The 19,931-nt window shown below is 43.7% G+C and overlaps 1 protein-coding gene across 4 annotated transcripts in view; it reads right to left on the bottom strand.

The window, feature by feature from the left end:
• Positions 1–4,389: 4,389 nt before the first annotated feature.
• Positions 4,390–19,931, bottom strand: part of Klhl5 (kelch like family member 5) — a 69,540-nt gene continuing 53,998 nt past the window's right edge. For 3 of the 4 annotated variants that reach the window (XM_037209044.1, XM_037209045.1, XM_037209043.1), the window contains exons 7-12: positions 15,553–15,777; positions 12,215–12,377; positions 10,368–10,580; positions 8,857–8,943; positions 8,534–8,705; positions 4,390–5,826 (exon numbers count right to left, since the gene is read on the bottom strand). In XM_037209044.1, the coding sequence (XP_037064939.1) occupies positions 5,770–5,826; positions 8,534–8,705; positions 8,857–8,943; positions 10,368–10,580; positions 12,215–12,377; positions 15,553–15,777 (917 nt within the window). In that variant the 3' untranslated portion in view covers positions 4,390–5,769. The remainder of the gene's footprint in view (positions 5,827–8,533; positions 8,706–8,856; positions 8,944–10,367; positions 10,581–12,214; positions 12,378–15,552; positions 15,778–19,931) is intronic. The other variant, XM_028882225.2, reaches the window with a different exon arrangement.

Raw genomic sequence — 19,931 nt, 5'->3', positions numbered from 1 at the left:
GGGTGTACCTGCACACACACACACACACACACACACACACACACACACACACACACACACACACACATGCACATTACTGCTCTCACACAGAGCGGTAATAGATCTCTGCTGAGTAGAATTTATCCAAAACGAGAAATACTAAACCACCCCACCTGCTTTTGAGCAGTGTACTGAGGGTAACTGCTTCGTGTCAGAACTGAGTAGCCTGCATGTTACGTTTTGGACACAAACTTATTCTAACAAGTAATACTAACACAATAATATAAAAACCATTTAAAACAACACAAGTATGGTTTAGTGTCCACAAAGCAAAGCAATCAAATCAAAGCATGTTTTGATTTGATGTTTCCCACATGTCCCAGTCCAGGCTGGCCTCAGACTCAGAGGTCTGCTGGGCCACATTCGTCCAGAGGAAGTTATCAACCTGGGGCCGGGGACAGAAGTGGGGGTCAAGTCGTCATGATGCCCCCAATCAACTTCTACCTCACTCTCTTCTTGGACTAAAGAGCTAAAGAACCTTTCTTCTTGTCAGAGTTCTAAAATTCACTTATTTAAAAACTACATTTAAAAAATCCTCTTTGGATGCTTATAAATCCAGAATTTTAATCCTAGTAATGTGTTTTGTTATGACATTTCAAAAAATATGTAGTGTCTTTAATAAAGTCATTTATCTATCTGTCTATCATCTATCTATCTATCTATCTATCTATCTATCTATCTATCTATCTATCTCTCTATCTATCTATCTATCTAATTGCTATATCAGACAGTCTCATAGTATAACCCTGGCTGTCCTAGAACTCACTAATCAGACCAGGCTTGTCTTGAACTCACAGATCCTGGGCCTCTTGAGTGCTGGGATTAATGGTATATATGCCTGGCTCTCTAATAAAGCTTTTTAAGAACTGTGGTAAGACGTGGATAAAGTTTACCGCCAGTGACACTTGGTACCGTCACCACTGTGAAACAATCACCAGAAAGTAGTTCCAGATCTGTTATCCCCAAAGGGATAACTTACTCATGAAGTGCCCGCATCCCACTGTCCCTCAGTCAGTCTCTGACCACGTACAGTTTGCTTTCTGTATGCTTTTGTCTATCTCAGACATTTCATCCACCGCACAGCCTCTGTGTCTGGCGTCTTTCACTTAGCGCACGGTGCCAGGGTTCATCTGAGATGCAGCGCGTGCATCAGCACTCTATTTCTCTATGGCTGAATACGTCCCCTTGTATGTGTACAGTGTTCATCCAGCCACCACCTCGGGGACATACACTCGGGCCATTTCCACCTTCCGGTTGTTACGCTTACTGCTGCTGCCTGTATTTCTGTGTGCACGTTTTTGTTTGAACAGGTTTTCAGTTTTTTGGTGTACAGCCAGGATTGGGATTGCTGGGTTCACACAGCAGGTAGCGCAGCAAGCTGCCGCAGCTGCACCATTTAACATGTCCTCCGTGTCCTCTCCAACGCCCACTGTCTGCTTTTAGAATTACAGTCATTCTAGAGTGGGCGAAGCCCTATCCCACTGCGCTGTGGATTTGCATAATGACTAGTGATGGGAAGCATCTTCTTAGGTGCTTGTCCTTTGTATCGCTTTCTTGGAAAGGTCTACTTACGTCCTTTGCACATTTCTGATTGGATCGTCTTTTTGGTATTGAATGTCTGAATTCCTTTTATAGTCTGAATTATAGACCCTTACCAGATATATAATTTGCAACTCTTTTCTTCTATCCTGAGTTGTCTTTTCACTTTGTGTGTGTGTGTAATTCTGGGCATGTCTGAGCTGGGCATTGGGTGTTTTTCTTTCTGCCTTACTGCCTTGAGACAGGGCCTCTCACCTGACCGGAAGCTTGCTTTGTGCTCGGCTCATGGGCCAGCGAACTCCTGGGATCTGCTCCCTAGTTGTGTGAAGGTCTAGACTTAACTTTACAGGCTCCATCTTAGGGAAAAGGCCACATCTCAGATCACCTGCTGTACTCAGTTCTAGGAAGGACCTCAGGAATGTGCCATGATAATTTGAAGGGGTACAGAACAGTATCCTTCTGCAGACATCCTGTCTGCTGTTTATACAGGAAAGTTTAACAAGATCCTGTCTGTGGTTTATGGCCCTTGAAGATATCTAGATAATCCTGCTGAAAAGTCCAGAGGGTTATAGCTCCCTGCCCAAAGTCTATCCCAATGGTTTCAAAATGTGGTTTTGCACCCAAAGTCTGGACCAAGAGTTTAAAAAAAATCACCTTGCTCCTTCTGCCCAATCCCAAGTTGCCAGTTCCCGGCTTGTGATTTTTCCCTATAAAAACCCTCTACACCTGGGCTCGTGGCCGCCGCCACATTTCCTTCCATCTGTTGTACGGTGGCCCAGGCTGAACCTGAATAAAAGGACCCTTCTGTGCTTGCATCGGAAACCGGCCCCTTGGTGGTCTCTGGGGGTTTCGTGAACCGGGTACAACAGTTGCTGGGGTTACAGCCATGCCTGCTCAAGAAAACGGGGTTCCTGGGCACTCAAACTCAGGTCCTGAAGCACGTGAAGCAAATTTCACTCACCGAGCCGTCTCTCAAGCCCCTTCATTTTCCTTCCTTCCTCTCTTTTCTTAGGACAGGACAGTCTCACTACGCAGACTGGGTTGGCCTCCGACTCAGAGATGCGGCACCTGCCTCTGTGTTGAGTTTAAAGGTGTGTACCTCCACGCCTGGCCTACCTTCACTCTCTTGAGAGGTGAGTAGGTCTGTGATGTCCAGCTGATTTTTATTGCTTGTGGTTTTAGTGTCCTATCCAGGAAACAGTACTTAAGTCCAAGGTCACCAAGGGTATATCTGCCTCCTTCTCGGTATTGTGGCTTTAATTCCTAGATTTAGATTTTTGATCCACTTTGTATTAACTTTGCGGACAGTCTGAAGGGCCGAACTCTATTCTTTCCATGTGGACATTTTTCCTAAATGGTTTGGCATCCTTGCTGGAAATCAGTGAGACTAATGCACTTTCCAAAGTTACTCCCGACTTTTTATTCCATCCTGTTGAACTGCGTGTTTACTTATGTATCAGTATAACACTGGTTTGCTTAATGTAGCTTTGCAAAAAAGGAAAAAAAAAAAAAAAAAAAAAAAAAAAAAAGAAATCGGAAACTCTGAGTCCCCCACACACCCCCATTACTAAAGATGCTTGTTTTATTGGTCCTTTTGGGTCTTACGGTTCCATGTGCATTTTAGGATTAACTGCCTCAATCCAGCAAGAAATTCATTTGGGGTCTTGTAGGGAGTGCACCAGCTCTGTCAACACGGCGGCGAGGCTGGTGTCTTCTCAACACGCTTCCCCACCTGTGAGCACAAGATGCCTTTCGGGTATTTACATCCTCTCTATTTCAGGAACGTCTGGACAATCTTCATGTGCCACCTCCTCCGTAAACAGATTTCAAGGGTTTCATTTTCCCCGTCTTATAAATGGCCTTGCTTCTTTAATCTTTAATCACTTTTCTTTGCTCGTATAATAGAAATATAACTGGCTTTTGGAGATCTTACACACAGCAACATTTCTGAAACTTTAGTTAGCTAGGCTGGTTTTTTTGGTGTGGTTTCCTTAGTCTTTTTAAAATGTAGGGATTATATTGTCTGTTAAGATAGTTTTACTTTTTTAAAATCCGAATTCTCTATTTCTTTCTTTTTCTAATTTCTCTGGCTAGAACTCTAGTTCAGCGTCGGCCAGCACTCAGAAGAGACATTTTCTTGACCCTAGAGGTGAAGGTTTCATTCTCTCATTGTGTTGTTAGCTGGGGGGTTTCAGAAAAGCCTTTTAAGGGAAGGCTCTGCTTCCTAACTATTTTTTTTAAACCATGAAAGGCTACTGTATGTTATTAAATACTTTAAAAATCAATTAAAACAATCATCTCCCCCTACTCTGTAGAAGATGACATTCATTGCTTTTCTTAAGAATTTCTTTGATTACTGACTTGAGCTCTTTACTTGTTATAGATCCGCACAGATTTTTTTCACTTCTTCAGTCAGTTTTTATAATTTGTATGTAACTAGGAATTTATCCATCTTGTCTAGGTTATATAACTTTTTGGAATTAATGCTTATTTTAATATATTTGTTTACGGTTCACTCAAGGTATGACGTAATTCAATATTCAGACATTTGAAATGTTATACTTTACACGTTTACTTTCCTAAAGCAAAATGTACACACAATTCTATGAGTGTTTTAAGCAAACTTTTCCTTAAATATTAAGGAACTGGCTGGGCTTGGAGGTGCATGCCTTTAATCCCAGCACTCAGGAGGCAGAGGCAGAGGATCACTGTGAGTTCAGGGCCTACTTGGTCCATATAGTGAGTTCTAGGCCAGCCAGGGCTGCACAATGAGACCCTGTCTCAAAGAATAAAAACAAAAAACAAAGTCAGTTCAATAAAAAGGGACTGTGTTTCACTTTTAAAAGAAAGCAACTAAAATAAGGCTATCCTAATATAAAATAAGAATATATTAATCATAACATACTTTGAAAGATGGGGCTTCAGTTTACATCCATATTATATTAAGGTAATGTTTTAAAGAAAGCAACTAAAATAAGGCTATCCTAATATAAAATAAGAATATATTAATCATAACATACTTTGAAAGATGGGGCTTCAGTTTACATCCATATTATATTAAGGTAATGACTTCTACCTTAAAGGAAATTTCATACACTATTACTGCCCAGGGCATTTTACAAACAATAAACAATTCACTGAGACTATTAACATTCATGTATGTAATTAGAGTTTACAAATGTACAAAATTTTGAGTAACAAACACTTTCAACTGATTTTTTAAATAGTCAATTAGCACATTCCCCCCCCCCATTTTTTGATTACAAAGCACAATGGGTCCCTAACGCAGTGGGTCTAAAGGTGAGAAACAGACGGCAGCAGCAGACAGAATGTAAGAACTGCCGAACAGCCGCATCAGTATCAAAAGGACAGACCCAAACAATCTTCTGCAGTAGAAAGAAAAGAAACCCACGTCATCAAACACTGGTTAGTTAGGTGGAAGAGCATTAGAGAGGCTATAGCATTTGTTTGCTCTACATAAACTTGCATATCTTTCTGTAAAGCGTCCTGCTTTAATTTCAGTCGTAGTCCATCGCACACAGCTCTTGGTGGGTCTAGATGGAATGGAATGGCTACTTCAGTAGGACCTAGAGATCCTACCAAGCTTTTATTTGGTCAGTCTTATTTTTAATGCATTAAGTGTTTTCGTTTATTCTCGGGTTAAATCAATTTTAGTAATATAACTCACAACTAGAGCATATTTAATATCATTGTACCTGAAAAAACTAGACAGCATAGTCTTTAGTATATCATTAAAATAGTGGTTTGATTAAACAATAGAAAGTATGGAAGCTCATGTATGACAAATTTATAAAGTATTATTTTAGAGGTTTATATGTTTGTACGGTAATAACCTTGGATGATGTGAATAAAATGTGCCTGACTAAAAATAGATGAAATTCCCAGTTAGTGATGGATTGTTCTGGGGCAGTGCACTTGTCTTCATACTGTATATCAATAAGGTATGATCCCAGTCCAGCAGCATAGCTTTAATTTACTAAGCGATGAAGTATATCTCATCCTGGTCCATCCATTCCTTCCTCCATTGTTCCAACATCTTCATTTTGAAATGAGGCACTTTGTGCCCAGGAATGTGGCATTGCACGTTCACTAAAAATGAATCCACTGGTAGGACTGCCCTTATGTTAATAAAGGAAGAGGGCACCATCACTTAGAGAGCAAAGCATGAAGTCATATCTTCACAGTCACAACACATGCTCCAGCTCTTCCGAGACACAGCGGAGCAACCTGAAAAAGAAACAAGACACAGGTGTTGGACGAAGCCTCTAAGTGTCCAGTGTAAAAGGTGAGTGACATGACAACCAGACAGTCAGTCGGTTTAGACAACATTTTAAATACAATGCAAACATTTCCTGCTTTGGGACAAGACTAGCAGTGGGGTAGACAGTGGCTGTAGACTTTGTGATCCCGTTTCAGCCCTGCTATAAATGTCTTTTTTATCCATTTGTTAACATACCAAAATAAAAGCAGTTCTTTTTCAGGTACTACAAGTCTGAAACTAAACAAGACAGCTATGTGGCTACAGATTACTGACTAACAGTAAAGACAAATGAGGTTCCTTCCTGCTTATGATTACATCTCTATTTCTCAAGGATTGGGCTGTGCCCCACCTGTAACTTCAACCACAAATGGTCCCAGAAAACAGCAACCATGCATTCGGTTCAGGAGGTTGTTATGATCATCTTGCAACTATGCCTCTGTTTCGAAGAGCTGTTATGACCAACTTGTTATGACCACCTTTCAACCCTGTCTTTGTTTCAGGAGGCTGCTGGGACTAATTTGTTGTGCTTGTGTTCTTCATCTGTAGCTCTGCCTATCTGCCTGCCAAGGCCCCCACTTGGAAACCCCCTACTCTCAAACTGTAAAAACCCTTCTCTTATCTATGTCCAAAGCTGATGTCTTGAACCCCACCTTAGGGAGAGGCAGCCCATGTACACAAATGAAAAAGCTTGCTTTAATTAATTTGGTCATGATTTGGGCTGTTGGTCTTTCTCCTGGCCTTTGTGGGGTTAACACTTACCTTTTATACCTTCCACTGAGTCCTTTCATTTACTGAAGTCATATAATAGAACCTCTTATTCTATGCTATCTTTTTTTTTTTTAAACTTAAGCTCCCTTTTTATACTCTTACTGTCACCTGTCCCCAAGTTGCTCTGTGGTTAATCTTCATCGTTAATTTTACTGTATTTTAGAATCACATAGGAAACACCTCTGCACATGTCTGTGAGGGCATTTGTAGCTGGAGGGCTTCTCTCCAGGTTCCCCAAGCCCCGCAGTCCCACAATCCACTTATAAAATAATCACTCAGACGCTTATATCACTTATAAACTGTATGGCCATGGCAGGCTTCTTGCTAACTGTTCTTTTATCTTAAATTAACCCATTTTTATAAATCTATAGCTTGCCACGTGGCTGGTGGCTTACCGGCGTCTCTACATGCTCTTCTCCTGGCGGTCGCTCCAGTCTCCCTCTTCCTTCTTCCTGTTTCCCCAATTCTCCTCTCTCTTTGTCCCACCTACCTCCTGCCTGGTCATTGGCCATCAGTGTTTTATTTACATAGAGTGATATCCACAGCAGGCATTTCCAGAGACTTAATTTAGGAGGGAAGACCCACCCTGAATGTGGGTGGGCTCGTTCCATAGGTTTGGGTCCTAGACTGAATTAAAAGGATAAAGGATGGGACACTGTGGTGCTTTGAATAAGAATGGCTCCTCATGTCTTTGCATGCACGATTCCCAGCTGAGAAACTGTTTGGAAACTGTTAGGAGGCGTGGTCTTGCTGGAGCAGGTGTGGCCTTATTGGAATGGGTGTGGTCTCGGAGGATGTGTGTCACTGGGAGTGGCCTTTGAGGTTTCAAAAGCCCACACCAGGCCCTCTTCCTCTCTCTCTCTCTCTCTCTCTCTCTCTCTCTCTCTCTCCTGCCTATGGATCAGGATGTAAAGCTCTCAGCTCCAGGGTCATGCCTATCTGCATGCTGCCACGCTCCCTGCCATGATGATAATAGACTAGCCCTTTGAAACTGTAAGTCCCCAGGTAAATGCTTTATTTTGTATGGTATCTCTTCACAGCAATAAAGCACTGACTAAAATATGCATCAGTATTTATTGCTCTATACTTCCTGATTACCTCTACAATGTGACCAGTGGCTTAATGCTTCTGACACCATGCTTTTCCCAAAAGATGGGGCTTCTCCAGAATGAGATATGGTTAGGGAGAAGTCTCTTGTTAATAAGCTCGCCACACTGAGTTTCTAACTTGTTAACATAATTTAGGTTTGCCATGTTTATTAGATCATAACCAGAAATTTAACATGCTTCCAAAATATTGAGTATTTAAAAATTATTACTCATGTATGGGTAAACTGTTCAAATATTTCTGACTACCAGCCTTGCTTATTTCTATGATTTCCTCTTCCCTTTAGTACAGCCCTCCTGCAGTCCTGTCAGCTCTACCACTGCTAGAACATTTCTTCAATGAATGGTAGTTCATAATAATTTATCTGAATATTAATTTGTACTTCAAAGGAATTTGGATTTTGTTATAAAATTAGACACTGCCTCATTTTTTCATATTTAGTCAAGAGGCAACTTTATTTCATTAAAAAAGATTGCTTTGTTTTTATTTTACATGTATGAGTATTTTCCTGCATGTATGTATATGTACCATGTGTGTGCAGTTCCAACAGAATCCAGCAGAGGGCGTCAGATCCCCTGGAACTGGAGTTAGAGGATGTTGTGAGCCTCCTTTCAAGGGCTGGGAATCAAACTTGGGTCCTCTGCAAGAACAACAGATGCTCTTAACAGCTGAGTCATCTCTCCAGCCCCTAGATTTGTGGGATCCATGTCAACGTTGGATGAAGTCGAGAGGGTCTTATCAAAAGAGTTGTTTTCGCACCATGAGAGAAGTGAGATAATGAACAATGGAATGGCATACCTGGGTCCATTCATTTGTCTGGGGATCGTAAGCCTCCACGATGTTCAGGTAGGTCTGTCCATCATAACCCCCAACAGCATACAGCTTGTCACCAAGTAAACAGACCCCCACTGCATCTCTGCTAATGCTCATGGATGCCACTGCAGTCCACATGTCTGTTTTGGGATCATATCTGGAAGAAAGTTTTACAACTGGAGCTGACATTGCTCTTGAAATATTTTGTATAAAAACATTTATCTATCTTCTGCCTTATCTGTGATATAAATATGTTGAACACATTTTAAAGAAAAAGATCAGTATTTTCCTAAAAACTTCTGACTTACGGTGCTGTAGATTCATTTAGTAGACACAGAACACTTAGGAACTCAACATGAATATAATGGTAAAACTGCTTCAAGGCTTCAGTGTCCCTGTTGAAAATGTGGGCAAAGCAATGTATTAAGCTCTGTGCAAGATGACTTCTACCCTCAATTACAGTAGCTGTCCACCGTTTTGGTCTTCTCATTCTTTTCAACTAGAACTCTTCAGTGACATCATTTAAAGGGTAGATACTTCATGCTAACATGCCATATTGCTTCTCATGTTTCTGGTGTCAACACCCATCTTTTCCTTGGTGGAACAAATCACACAAAAGACTCCTGGATCTCCTTCCTGGATCATTACATGCAAGGAGAAGAGTTGGAATTACCTTCTTTCCACTACAGATGAGATGCAGCTGTAACTTACCTGCCTTCCACATCAACACCAGGTCTGCTTGTTATCTGAGACTGTTTGGTAGGACGAGCCAGCCTGGACTCTAAGTCTGGCTGGTCCTCTTGGCATTTAGTTAATAAGTAAATAATTCTAACCTTAAAAAAGTGGATCTGCTCGCCCTTTCTGGCACTCGCTGATTTCATATTCTTCTTTAAAACTTATTATTTATACTTGGGTATTTGTCTGCACACGTATGTCTACACACCAGAAGAGGACATCGGATCGCAAGGGGTACCGTTACAGACAGTTATGAACTGTCATGTGGTTGCTGGGAACTGAACTCAGGACCTCTGGAAGAGAATTCAGTGCTCTTAGCCACTGAGCCACTCATATTACTTTTTAAAATCTAAAATTGTTACTAATGCTCCAGCTCTCTGTGTGACCCTCTCCACGCGGTCTGTCCCGTCCTGGTACTTTCCTACCACCCTGCTCTCTGGCCACACAGCTGCCCCTCACTTCCCATGGGAACCATATTCTTTTCTGTTGGAGTGTTCACACATGAGTCTAGTGTTCTTCCTCTAAAATGCACTCAATTGTCTCTTGTCCTTAAACTAAATGCAAAATATTATATGAAGAGCCAAGCTGCCACCCACAGCTTCACTGCTGGTAGGTTCTCTACCTGACCTAAAAGCCGAGTGTCATGGATGCCTTGGTTAAGCCTTTAAGACTTATATGAGCTTTTCATTTTATCATTTTCTATTATTTCATTGTCCATCAAAATGGGCCAGATATGTCCCTTTCCTTTCCACTTCTTATGTGGCTTCCAGCCCCTAACTCATTCTTTCTGAGATTCATCAAACTCCTTTACTTTTCAGTACAAAACAGCTACCCAAAAAAGGCTTATCTCAGTGGATGCATTATGTGCTCAACCCCAAGGTAATTTTCGAGGAGACAAGAATCCAAGTAGGCAGTTGGGAGGCAGGTGGAGAGATAGCCAGAGCAGAGGATCCAGAGTTCACAGAACTGCATAGAGACCATACAGCACCGGATGGATGCTCAGCATAGAATTATTACTTTGTCTGGAAGTGTGAGAAACTTAATTCTTTCTGCTTTTTCTTAGTTTTTCTTCACGGGAAATTACCTCTCCACGCAGTCTGAAAGTCTGGAAGTCAAGTTGGATGTGGGAGCATCGTGTCCTCCAATAGCGTAGAGAAGTCCGTTCCAGGTTGTTACGCCTACGCCGCCTCGCCTTTTTGACATCTGGGCACACGGTGTCCATTTATTAGTGTGAGGATCAAAGCATTCGACTGACTTGAGGCAAGAACTCCCATCACGACCACCAACTGCATAAAGTCTGCAAAAGAACAAATGAAACGACAAACAAGAAAGAGTGCTGGGGTCGGACTCGCACAGAAAGGCTGTTCCGACGACAGTTCACTGAACTGAGGCGCCACTGCTGATGTGGCAGGCTGAAGCTGTGCGACATTAAGAAAGAAGATATACGCCAGGCGTGGTGGTGCACACCTTTAATCTCAGCATTTGGGAGGCAGAGGCAAATGGATCTCTGTGAGTTCGAGGCCAGTCTGATCTACAAAGTGAGTTCCAGGACAGCCAGGGCTACACAGAGAAACTCTGTCTTGGAAAAACAAAAACAAAAAGCAAGCAAGAAAGAAAGAAAAGAAAGGAAGAAGATATGCTACCAATTAGATGATATCCATCTAAAAAATGATTTCTCTGCCCACGAGGCACTTAACCATAACACAAAGGATTTAACAAATGAGTCCTGAGGAACTAAGAGCTTAGGCATATAGGACAATATTTGTTAATATTTTCTATTTTTTTCCCTTTGGTTTTTTGAGCCAGGGTCTCTCACTCTAGTCTTGGCTGGCCTAGAACCCATTACGCAGACCAAACCTGCTTCAGCTTCAAAGTTGCCTCAAACTCCGAGTTCCGCCTCTGCCTCCTGAGTGCTGGAGCTAAGGATGTACGCCACTCCGGCCTCATCTTACTTTTCTTACATCCCAACTCCACGAGTGTCTGTGCGGTCTGTTTTACCCTCCCCTCCTCCCTCTTTCTGTAAGTGAGAGCGCAAAGCAACTAGACAAAGACGTGAATTACAAGCCATCAGGGATTTGTCTTATGGTGGAAGACTGGGTTAAAAGGCTTTGTATTCAGTCCTCACGTAACAGAGAGCTGTGAGAGCTGTATAACTGTTTATTTACAGCAGAAACACCTTTTCTTAGAGCCATTCTGGGGTCACCAGTCTACCGAGGTAAGAAAGAAGAGGCACAAGAGGAAGATAACGCAGTGAAAATGATGGAGAGAGGTTTTTAGGGGGGCACTGAGCGATCACAGTATTTTAATTCGTAAATTTATGTATCCATCTTTCCATTTTTCGTATCTGCGCCTAGGCACATTTGTGTGTGTGTGTATGTGGGCACCCAGGTTTGTGGGTACTCATGTGTGCACGTGGAGCCTGAGGGTGATATCAAGTATCCTCCTCCTCCATTGCTCCTCTACCTGTCCAGGCAGGTTTCTCAATCAAACCCAGAGCTCCTGGATATGGCCAGCCTTGCCTGGCAGCTTGCTGTGATGATGCCGTCTCTGCCTTTCCAGGCTGGAATGACAGGTGGGCTGCAATGCCCCTCTGGTATGGGTTTTAGGGACCCAACTCTGGTCCTCACGCTTATTCAGCAAACATTTTAACTACAAACATCTCCCCAACCCACTGTAGTACTTTAAAGGTATTTAAACCACCAGATTGTCGCTGTACAATTCAATAGTGGATATTTTCATAAAATGTATTCACTCCCAACTAGAAATGCGTGGTCCCTGAACATCAGATGAAGCTCAGCTTAGCACTGAGCTATTAGGGCTGTCATGGACAGAAGTTACTGGAAAGTTCTCGCTAGCTCGCTCGAAGTACTTCTCTGTGCAATAACGAACGTGCTTACTGTGACTGAACTAGAACTTCAGATAGCTCCTTACTTTCCACTCAGCACGGCCACACCGACTGTGCTCCTCGGGGTGGACATAGTGGCCACGAAATTCCACTGGCGAGCCTGAGGGTCCCAGCGCTCCACCGTATTCAGGTAGCTCCAGCCGTCATGCCCGCCAACTGCGTACATGGGGCCTTCCAATACGGCCACGCCTGCAAGTGGACAGGAGAGAGGGAGGGCTTGAGGTGTGTCCAAAACACGTACTTTAATTAAAACCTAAGTGCAAGGAATCGGAAACATGCAAACGTGACTGATCACAAACTTAGGCTACAGCTGTATTGCTTAGGCTATACAAACAGGGCTCTCCTGGGGCAGATGGGGCTCTAAATTTCTTTTCCTGAAATTTAGGCAGTATTTTGGGGTGCAATAGTGGAAAGTTATTTTAAGACCCTGCCAGATTGGCACACACTGCCATTATTAGAACATTCTTCAATACTCAATGCTTTCGTTCTTTCCCCTTGAGTACTTCAGATCCTAGGTTTTCCTGGAGCTGTTCAATACCACAGCCTATTGGTGTCACCATCAGTGAAGAGAGTCAGAGCATTTGTTCATTCATTCAGCAAACGCCTCTAAGTCTCCACTAAGTTCTAGGCAGCCCCTAGGACATAGAGGAAAGGGCTGTGCCCCCTGTGGATCAGTACCCTGTTTTAACCAGGAGACAGATATGACATATGCATCGGGTATGTGCCGATTTAAACAATGGCCCAATGGAAGCCGGGTTAGCGAGAGCCAAGGAGACCTGTATGATGAGACGACACACGAGCAGAAGCATGGATGAATCAGAAGAGCGTGTACAGGGGAAGAGGTGCGGCATGGTAACAGTGTGTGGAAGGTCTGAGGGGTGCGGAATGTGGCTGGGGTACCCCAGTCGTCTATCTGGCTGAGCAGGTAACTGAAGGGAGAGGACAGAAGATGAGGGAGTCAGAAAGGATGCTTCCGACCTTATCCCTTATAAGGACTTTAGATCTTGTTTTGAATGTGTGGAGAGTCCGGTGGGGATTTCTTGTTTGCCTGTCCTTGTGTTTTGAGACAGGGTCTCATTATGTAAACTAGGCTGCTGTCAAACTGGTGATTTACCCTAAATTAGAATTGTTTCTTTCCCTGTGGTGGTGGTGGTGGGATATACAAATCAGTTACAATGATCCTGGAGTTTATGGTAAACCTAATTTTACAGGTTTCATTCATTATTGAAATATATTTTCCAGGATGGAGGTATACCTCAGTTTTAGGATGCTTGCCCTAGCATGCACACATCCCTGTGTTTGATTACCAGAATGGTGGTTTGTTTATTTTTGAACCAGGCTTTCTCTGTGCAGCCTTAACTGTCCTGGAACTTGTTCTGTAGCCCAGGCTGGCCTCGAACTCACAGAGATCCGCCTGCCTCTGCCTCCCGAGTGCTGGGATTAAAGGTGTGCGCCACCACTGCCCGGTTGGCATAGTGGCTTCATAAAGAGGACCTGTGTTGGGATAAGAGCTCATCTTGTGGAGCCCCTGGCCCTCTGATATTTTCCCGAACCTCCCAGCACGCCAATCTCTATTCCCAGACAGTGTTCATTTCTGGGTGCTAGCTTTGGGCACAGCCTTTCCATCTATTTTTATTAGGCCCTATCAGATTCTTTATGGTAGCCATTTCAAACCTTTTCCAAGCTGTAATAAGGTGAAAATATGGCCGCAGACTCTGACTTTATGGTTTTCACAGCGTTGCCCTGCACCTCCTCTTAGAAAGAGTGGGAGTCTGGGCTTGACCGTGGCCTCTTTTGGCCAGTGAGACGTTAGTAAACTTGGTGAAAGCAGAGGTATGGGAACCTCCACCGGGGCTCACCTTCCCTCACTGCTGTGGATACCCCGTGATGCTGCCACAGACATGCAGACGAGACCGTCCTACACCATCCGGCCCGCACAGATCGATGAAAACCAACAGAGACTATCCAAAGCACCGGAGCCCATCCACACCAGCCAGGGCCACACTGACCGGCTAAGTCATAAGCCCAGGACCTGTATCAATTCACCTCTGCTTTAGGCTTCTGCGTTTGAGCCAGATGTGGCAGTACAGGCCTGCAGTTTCAGCGCTGGGGAGGTGGAGGCAGGAGGATGAGTAATGTGAGGCTAGCCTCAGCTACATAGTGAATTTGAGGCCAGCCTGGACTCAATGAGACCCTGTCTCAAAACAAAACAAAAAGCTTCTACGCTCTGGAGTGGCTTGTTGTGCAGCAAAAGCTGGTGATGCATGCGCGCATCAAACCCCAGTGTCATGTCTGCATCCCTCCGCTCTTAGCTAATAATTCTTTCTCGTTTCACTAGAGAAGACAGCGTTCCCCAAATTCGCTTGTCCTGTTCATGCACCATCAGTTCCTGCAGGATAAAGAATGTGCCTTGCTTTCTTTTCATTTCCAGAGCTAGTTCAGTGGCAGCCCCGACCCTGGTGCTCTGGAGTTATAAACCTACGTGATCTAGACTCAACCTGCTTTCACGGCTTCTCACCCATCTTCTGTAACGACCTATCAAATTATCGCAGAGGTTTCAGACCTTTTCCAGACCGCGCTAAGTTGACATGGCCAGAAGCTCTTTTTCCTAGTGTGACCCTGCAGACCCCGTGAATCGACAGAACACGGGATGTACACTCTAGGCAACATCGTCTGCTCAGTGAGCTATCTGACAGGAGAGGGGATGGAGAGATGGTTCAGCAGTTAGGAACACTGGCTGCTCTTCTAGAGGCCTGGGGTGTAATTCCCAGGACCCATATGGCAGCTCACAACCATTTAGAACTCGAGTTCCTGGGGATCTGCCCCCCTGCACTGCATACAAGTGGTGTACATAAAAAAAAAAAAAAAACACCATAAAAAATAGACACATTAAAAAAATAGAATAAAATGTCTGTATTATGATAAATTTTTGTATGTGTGTGAATTCACTCACTTCTGCTTAAAAACCATATATGTATGTATGTATGTATATATATATATATATATACATATATACCATTTATCACTATTGTTTTTCATATGCATATGGAACTAAAAACCGCTAGTTTTAATGAGTATTTTCACTAGGTTACATAACATCAACTGCTCACACAAAGCACAAATGTAAGAGCATTTGTCAGCCCATGATGCTTTGCTAGCTCCCTTAGACCCCGTGGTTTCTGCTGTACCAGTTGTTGCCACGTTTATGTAAGTGCTTGTGCTCCGGTTCCTGCTTCTCAGGTATGAGGGATGCTTGGCAACGGGAGCCGTCTGAGCCCACGCATCGGTCTTCTGCCTGGTCCAGGGGGTGAAAATGCGGCAGCAGCCTGGCTTTCTAAGTGAGCCGGTCTGCAGATCCACTCACCAAGCCCGTGCCTGTGCGTGGACATGGGCGGCATCACACTCCAGGTTTTCGTCTTGGGGTTGTAGCACTCCACAGTGTTCAGGGTCTTCAGTCCGTCGCGCCCTCCGACCACGAACAGCTTGTCCTCTAACACGGCGACCCCGAACTGCAGCCTCCTCCCGTTCATGTTTGCCACGGGAGTCCACATGTTGGTACGGAGGTCATACTTCTCAATGCTCGTCGCTCCTTAACAGTAACAGAGAGAGTGACGTGACGACAGGCCCCACCGTGACTATGTGACACACACACAGAGGCAGGCTTGCATCTTCCGTGGGTGGGGTCAGTGTATGTCCGTGTGTGCGCACACACATGCTTGTGCACGTGTGTGTGTGTGTGTGTGTGTGTGTGTGTGTGTGTGTGTGTGTGTGAGTCAGAGGTTGATGTGTGGTGTCTTCCTCTGTCACTCTGCAGCCTTGTTCGGCTGGAGGTGGCTCACTGAACCTGGGACTCACTGTTGTGGTTAGATTAGGTTGACCTGTCTCTGCCTCTCCAGCCCTGGGATTACACATGTGTGCCAGCTCTGCCTGTGGCTTCTGGGGGATCCGAACTCAGGTCCTCATGCTTGCAAGGAGATGCACTTTACCAACAGATCTGTCTCCCTAACCCCAAAGCATGCAGGTTTTTATTAGTATCCATAGCAACACTCCAGCAGTATGGCCCTGCTTGCCCCCATGACCTTTTCGATCATTCTCCCAGGCACACTCCTGTATTAAAAGGTCCAACAGGAAAGGCTCTCTGTTCAAGGAGGCCGAGAAGACACTCAGAAGTGGGAGGAAATGCAGTGAGCTCAGCATCAGGGAAGCCAGAGACACTAAGTTTACAGCAGCTGGTTCCACTAACAGGATCAAACGCGCCAAAAGAACAAGGAAAAGGTAGAAGGCCCAGGGCTCAGCTGCATAGAGGTCACGAGGATGTTCGGGAGCCTTCCTTGTTTGGGTGGCTGATGTGGGGAGGAAATGCAGGCCAGGAGCTCCACAGATTCTGAGAAGTCTGGCCACTGTGAGGACAGGGATTCCTAGGCAGATGGAGGAGGGCTTTGGGTCCCTGTTGATCTGGGACTGTGGGGTTGGTTCATGGACGTAATGGGAAGGGTCTAGTTGAGAGGAAGGGAACTGATGAGGAGGAAGCAGTTATTACGTGACGTTCTGAGGAAGGAGGAAAGACCAGTAACAACAGAACGGACATGCGTGGGCCTGACTCCCATACAAGGGAGGGGCACCATCCCCAGCAAGGAGGAAGGACAAGGGTCATTTGGGAACTGGACTGTGGGATGTGAAGGGAGTTACTGCCCATAGGGTTTACCTCTGGAAAATTCCAGAACTCTTTGGTTCTCTTCAAGATGTGGGACCAGTGGAGATTTAGGAAAACAAATACAAAACATTACCCTTCTAAAAACAAACAAACAAAACAACTGACTCCCAATCATGTAGAGTTTGAGTCCTTTCTCTCTTGAAGTTGCTAATTTAACAGCCAGCCCTGACCTCAGAAAGGACCCCCACCGCAGTGAACACTTACTCCACGGGTTGTAGCATTAGACCATCATCAGAGCCACTATCACCGACGACCTCCCCGAACCAGAAACGGTTTTGTTCTACACATGGGCACTATATTTTCTTATAGTTACTGTTTGCCCTATACAATTCTGGGTTATTTGAGATTGACACCAAGTCGCTTTCCATTTTTGTATTCTTTTTTTTCTTTTTCTTTTTTTGGCTTTTTGAGACAGTGTTTCTCTGTATAGCCCTGGCTATTCTGGAACTCGCTCTGTAGACCAGGCTGGCCCTTGAACTCATAGAGATCCCCCTGCCTCTGCCTCCCAAGTGCTGGGATTAAAGGTGTGTGTCACTGGAGCATCTTTGTAGTCTTACACTACCAAACAGAATGCCTTCTAAATACTAGCTGGTTAAAAATACATTTGCATAATCTTTCTTTGTAACACTTGGCAATAATTATATTTTATTCATATACTTAAATTATGAATATGCATAAATTATTAAGATTATATGCACTTGATTATTTATTCCTACTATGACCTTAAAATCTTACATCAAATAAGTCAAAATAAAATAAAAATTGCCTTCTATCAAATAAAAATCTTTCTTCATTGATGAATTTTCAACCTACTTTTTCCTCTTGAATCTTAAGTCTTCTTTTAGACCTAGTTTATGAAGTATTAGGATTTTGTTATAAACTGGAAACTCAAATTTTAAACATCTAAAAATAATCAAATAAATATCTTTATGCTGTGGGATGGTCTGTATGTCAAATTGCTCTGATTGGTCAATAAATAAAACACTGATTGGCCAGTGGCCAGGCAGGAAGTAGGTGGGACAAGGAGAGAGGAGAATTCTGGGAAGCGGAAGGCTGAGGCAGAGATACTGCCAGCTGCCGCCATGACCAGCAACATGTGAAGACACCGGTAAGCCACCAGCCACATGGCAAGGTATAGATTTATGGAAATGGATTAATTTAAGCTATAAGAACAGTTAGCAAGAAGCCTGCCATGGCCATACAGTTTGTAAGCAATATAAGTCTCTGTGTTTACTTAGTTGGGTCTGAGCGGCTGTGGGACTGGCGGGTGACAAAGATTTGTCCTGACTGTGGGCAAGGCAGGAAAACTCTAGCTACATCTTTAAGCTTGTTGTGGTGACTAGTGAGCTGGAAAGAGCACAGGCTACTCTTCCAGAGGACCTGGGTTCAATTCCTAGCACCCACGTGGTGGCTCATAGCTGTCTGTAACTTTAGTTCAAGGGTGGGGATGGGGGTGGGAGGATCTATTGCCCTCTTCTGGCTCCCACAGGCACTGCATGCATATGGTGCACAGCCGTACACAGCATGCAAAACACCCCATACATATAAAATAAATTAAAAAAAAATTGTGTGTGTGTGTGTGTGTATTTATGTGTACTGAACCCAGGACCTTACATGTGTTGATCAAACACTCTATCACTGATCTATACCCTCCTGGCTCAGTATAGACCTTACAGTCTTTCATCCACGAACCTAAAGTAAAGCAGCAATCTGGCATATAGTTCATGATTTTATATTCCTTAAAGTTACCACACACGGGAGAAATACTAAAACGTGATGAGTGCACCAAGAGCTTTAGTCATATAAGTAATTCAAGAGATGACAAAAGAATTTGACAAATACTTAGGGGTACTGTCTACCTGCAAAGTATTATTCCAGGTTCTATATATTAGTATGAATTTTAATATAAATATTAATATGGATGTATTAATGAGCAAAATCCCCATGCTTTTCTACTTACTGGGGGCAGGAAGAGGTAAAGAGACCATAAATAAATGTATCAGATGCTGTGAAGAAATGTAATGCAGAGTAATGAGATTAAGGGGAAAAAAGGTGGGGAAGGGTCTGAAAGCGGCAGGCCAGAGGCTGCTACCAAGAGCCATGGGAAGCCTCCGCGGCAAGTTGACATGTGAGAGGCTGTCTATCAGAGGGAAGAGATGGGAACGTCTCACATAGCATCCTTGGTATGTAGAACTATGCTCTGGCATGTTAGATGAACAAGTTGGCCAGTGGGGTTGGAACAGGGGTGAGAGAAGGACCACGAGGAGCCAAGACTGAGAAGTAGATGGAAGTCAGAGAGCGTTTGCCAGGGGCTGCAGACACCAGCTCTAGGAATATGGGCAGATAGGGAGGGGCTTTCAAATACACAGCAAGTTCCCATTAGCAACAGTTGTTGCTGCATGGTCCAAAGATTTGCCAGCCACCTTAACCAAGGTTCCCAAATGTTTATGTTTAGCTTTCTTTTGTATGTATGCACGGATTTTTTTCTCAATTGTTTAAGAGTAAATCATAGAAATGATGACCCTGGAGCCCTAAATATTTCTTTGGAACAAGAAATTCTCTTTAAAAAACTACAATACATCCATCAACACCTGGAAATTAACGTTTACAGTGCTATTATTTAGCATTTTGTCTTCAGTCTCAATCATGACCTCTGTGGCAAAACAAAACAACAACAAAACCAAGACAATATATTAGAATAGTTGATATTTTTTCTCTATGTTCCCATAATCTGGAATCAAGTTAGATCTTTTGCTTTAGTTTTTTTTTTTTTTAATTATGTGTATGTGTGTATGTGTGTCTCTTTGTGTGTGCACATGCACACTTGTGTAGGTGCCTTTGGAGGCCAGACTGTTTCAGATGCCCTGAAGCTTGAGTTCCAGGTTCTTGGGAGCCATCTGATGTGGGTGCTGGGAATAAACCCTGGTTCCCTGCAGTGGCACCAAGGGCTGCTTCTTAACTGTGGCATCATCTCGCTGGCCTCTGAACTCTGGATTTGGAAGTATATTTTATGGCATCGGCATGTTTTA

Source organism: Peromyscus leucopus, chromosome 10 (assembly GCF_004664715.2).
Source record: "Peromyscus leucopus breed LL Stock chromosome 10, UCI_PerLeu_2.1, whole genome shotgun sequence".
Classification (NCBI taxonomy): Eukaryota; Metazoa; Chordata; class Mammalia; order Rodentia; family Cricetidae; genus Peromyscus; species Peromyscus leucopus.
This window is presented reverse-complemented; position numbering and strand designations above follow the sequence as displayed.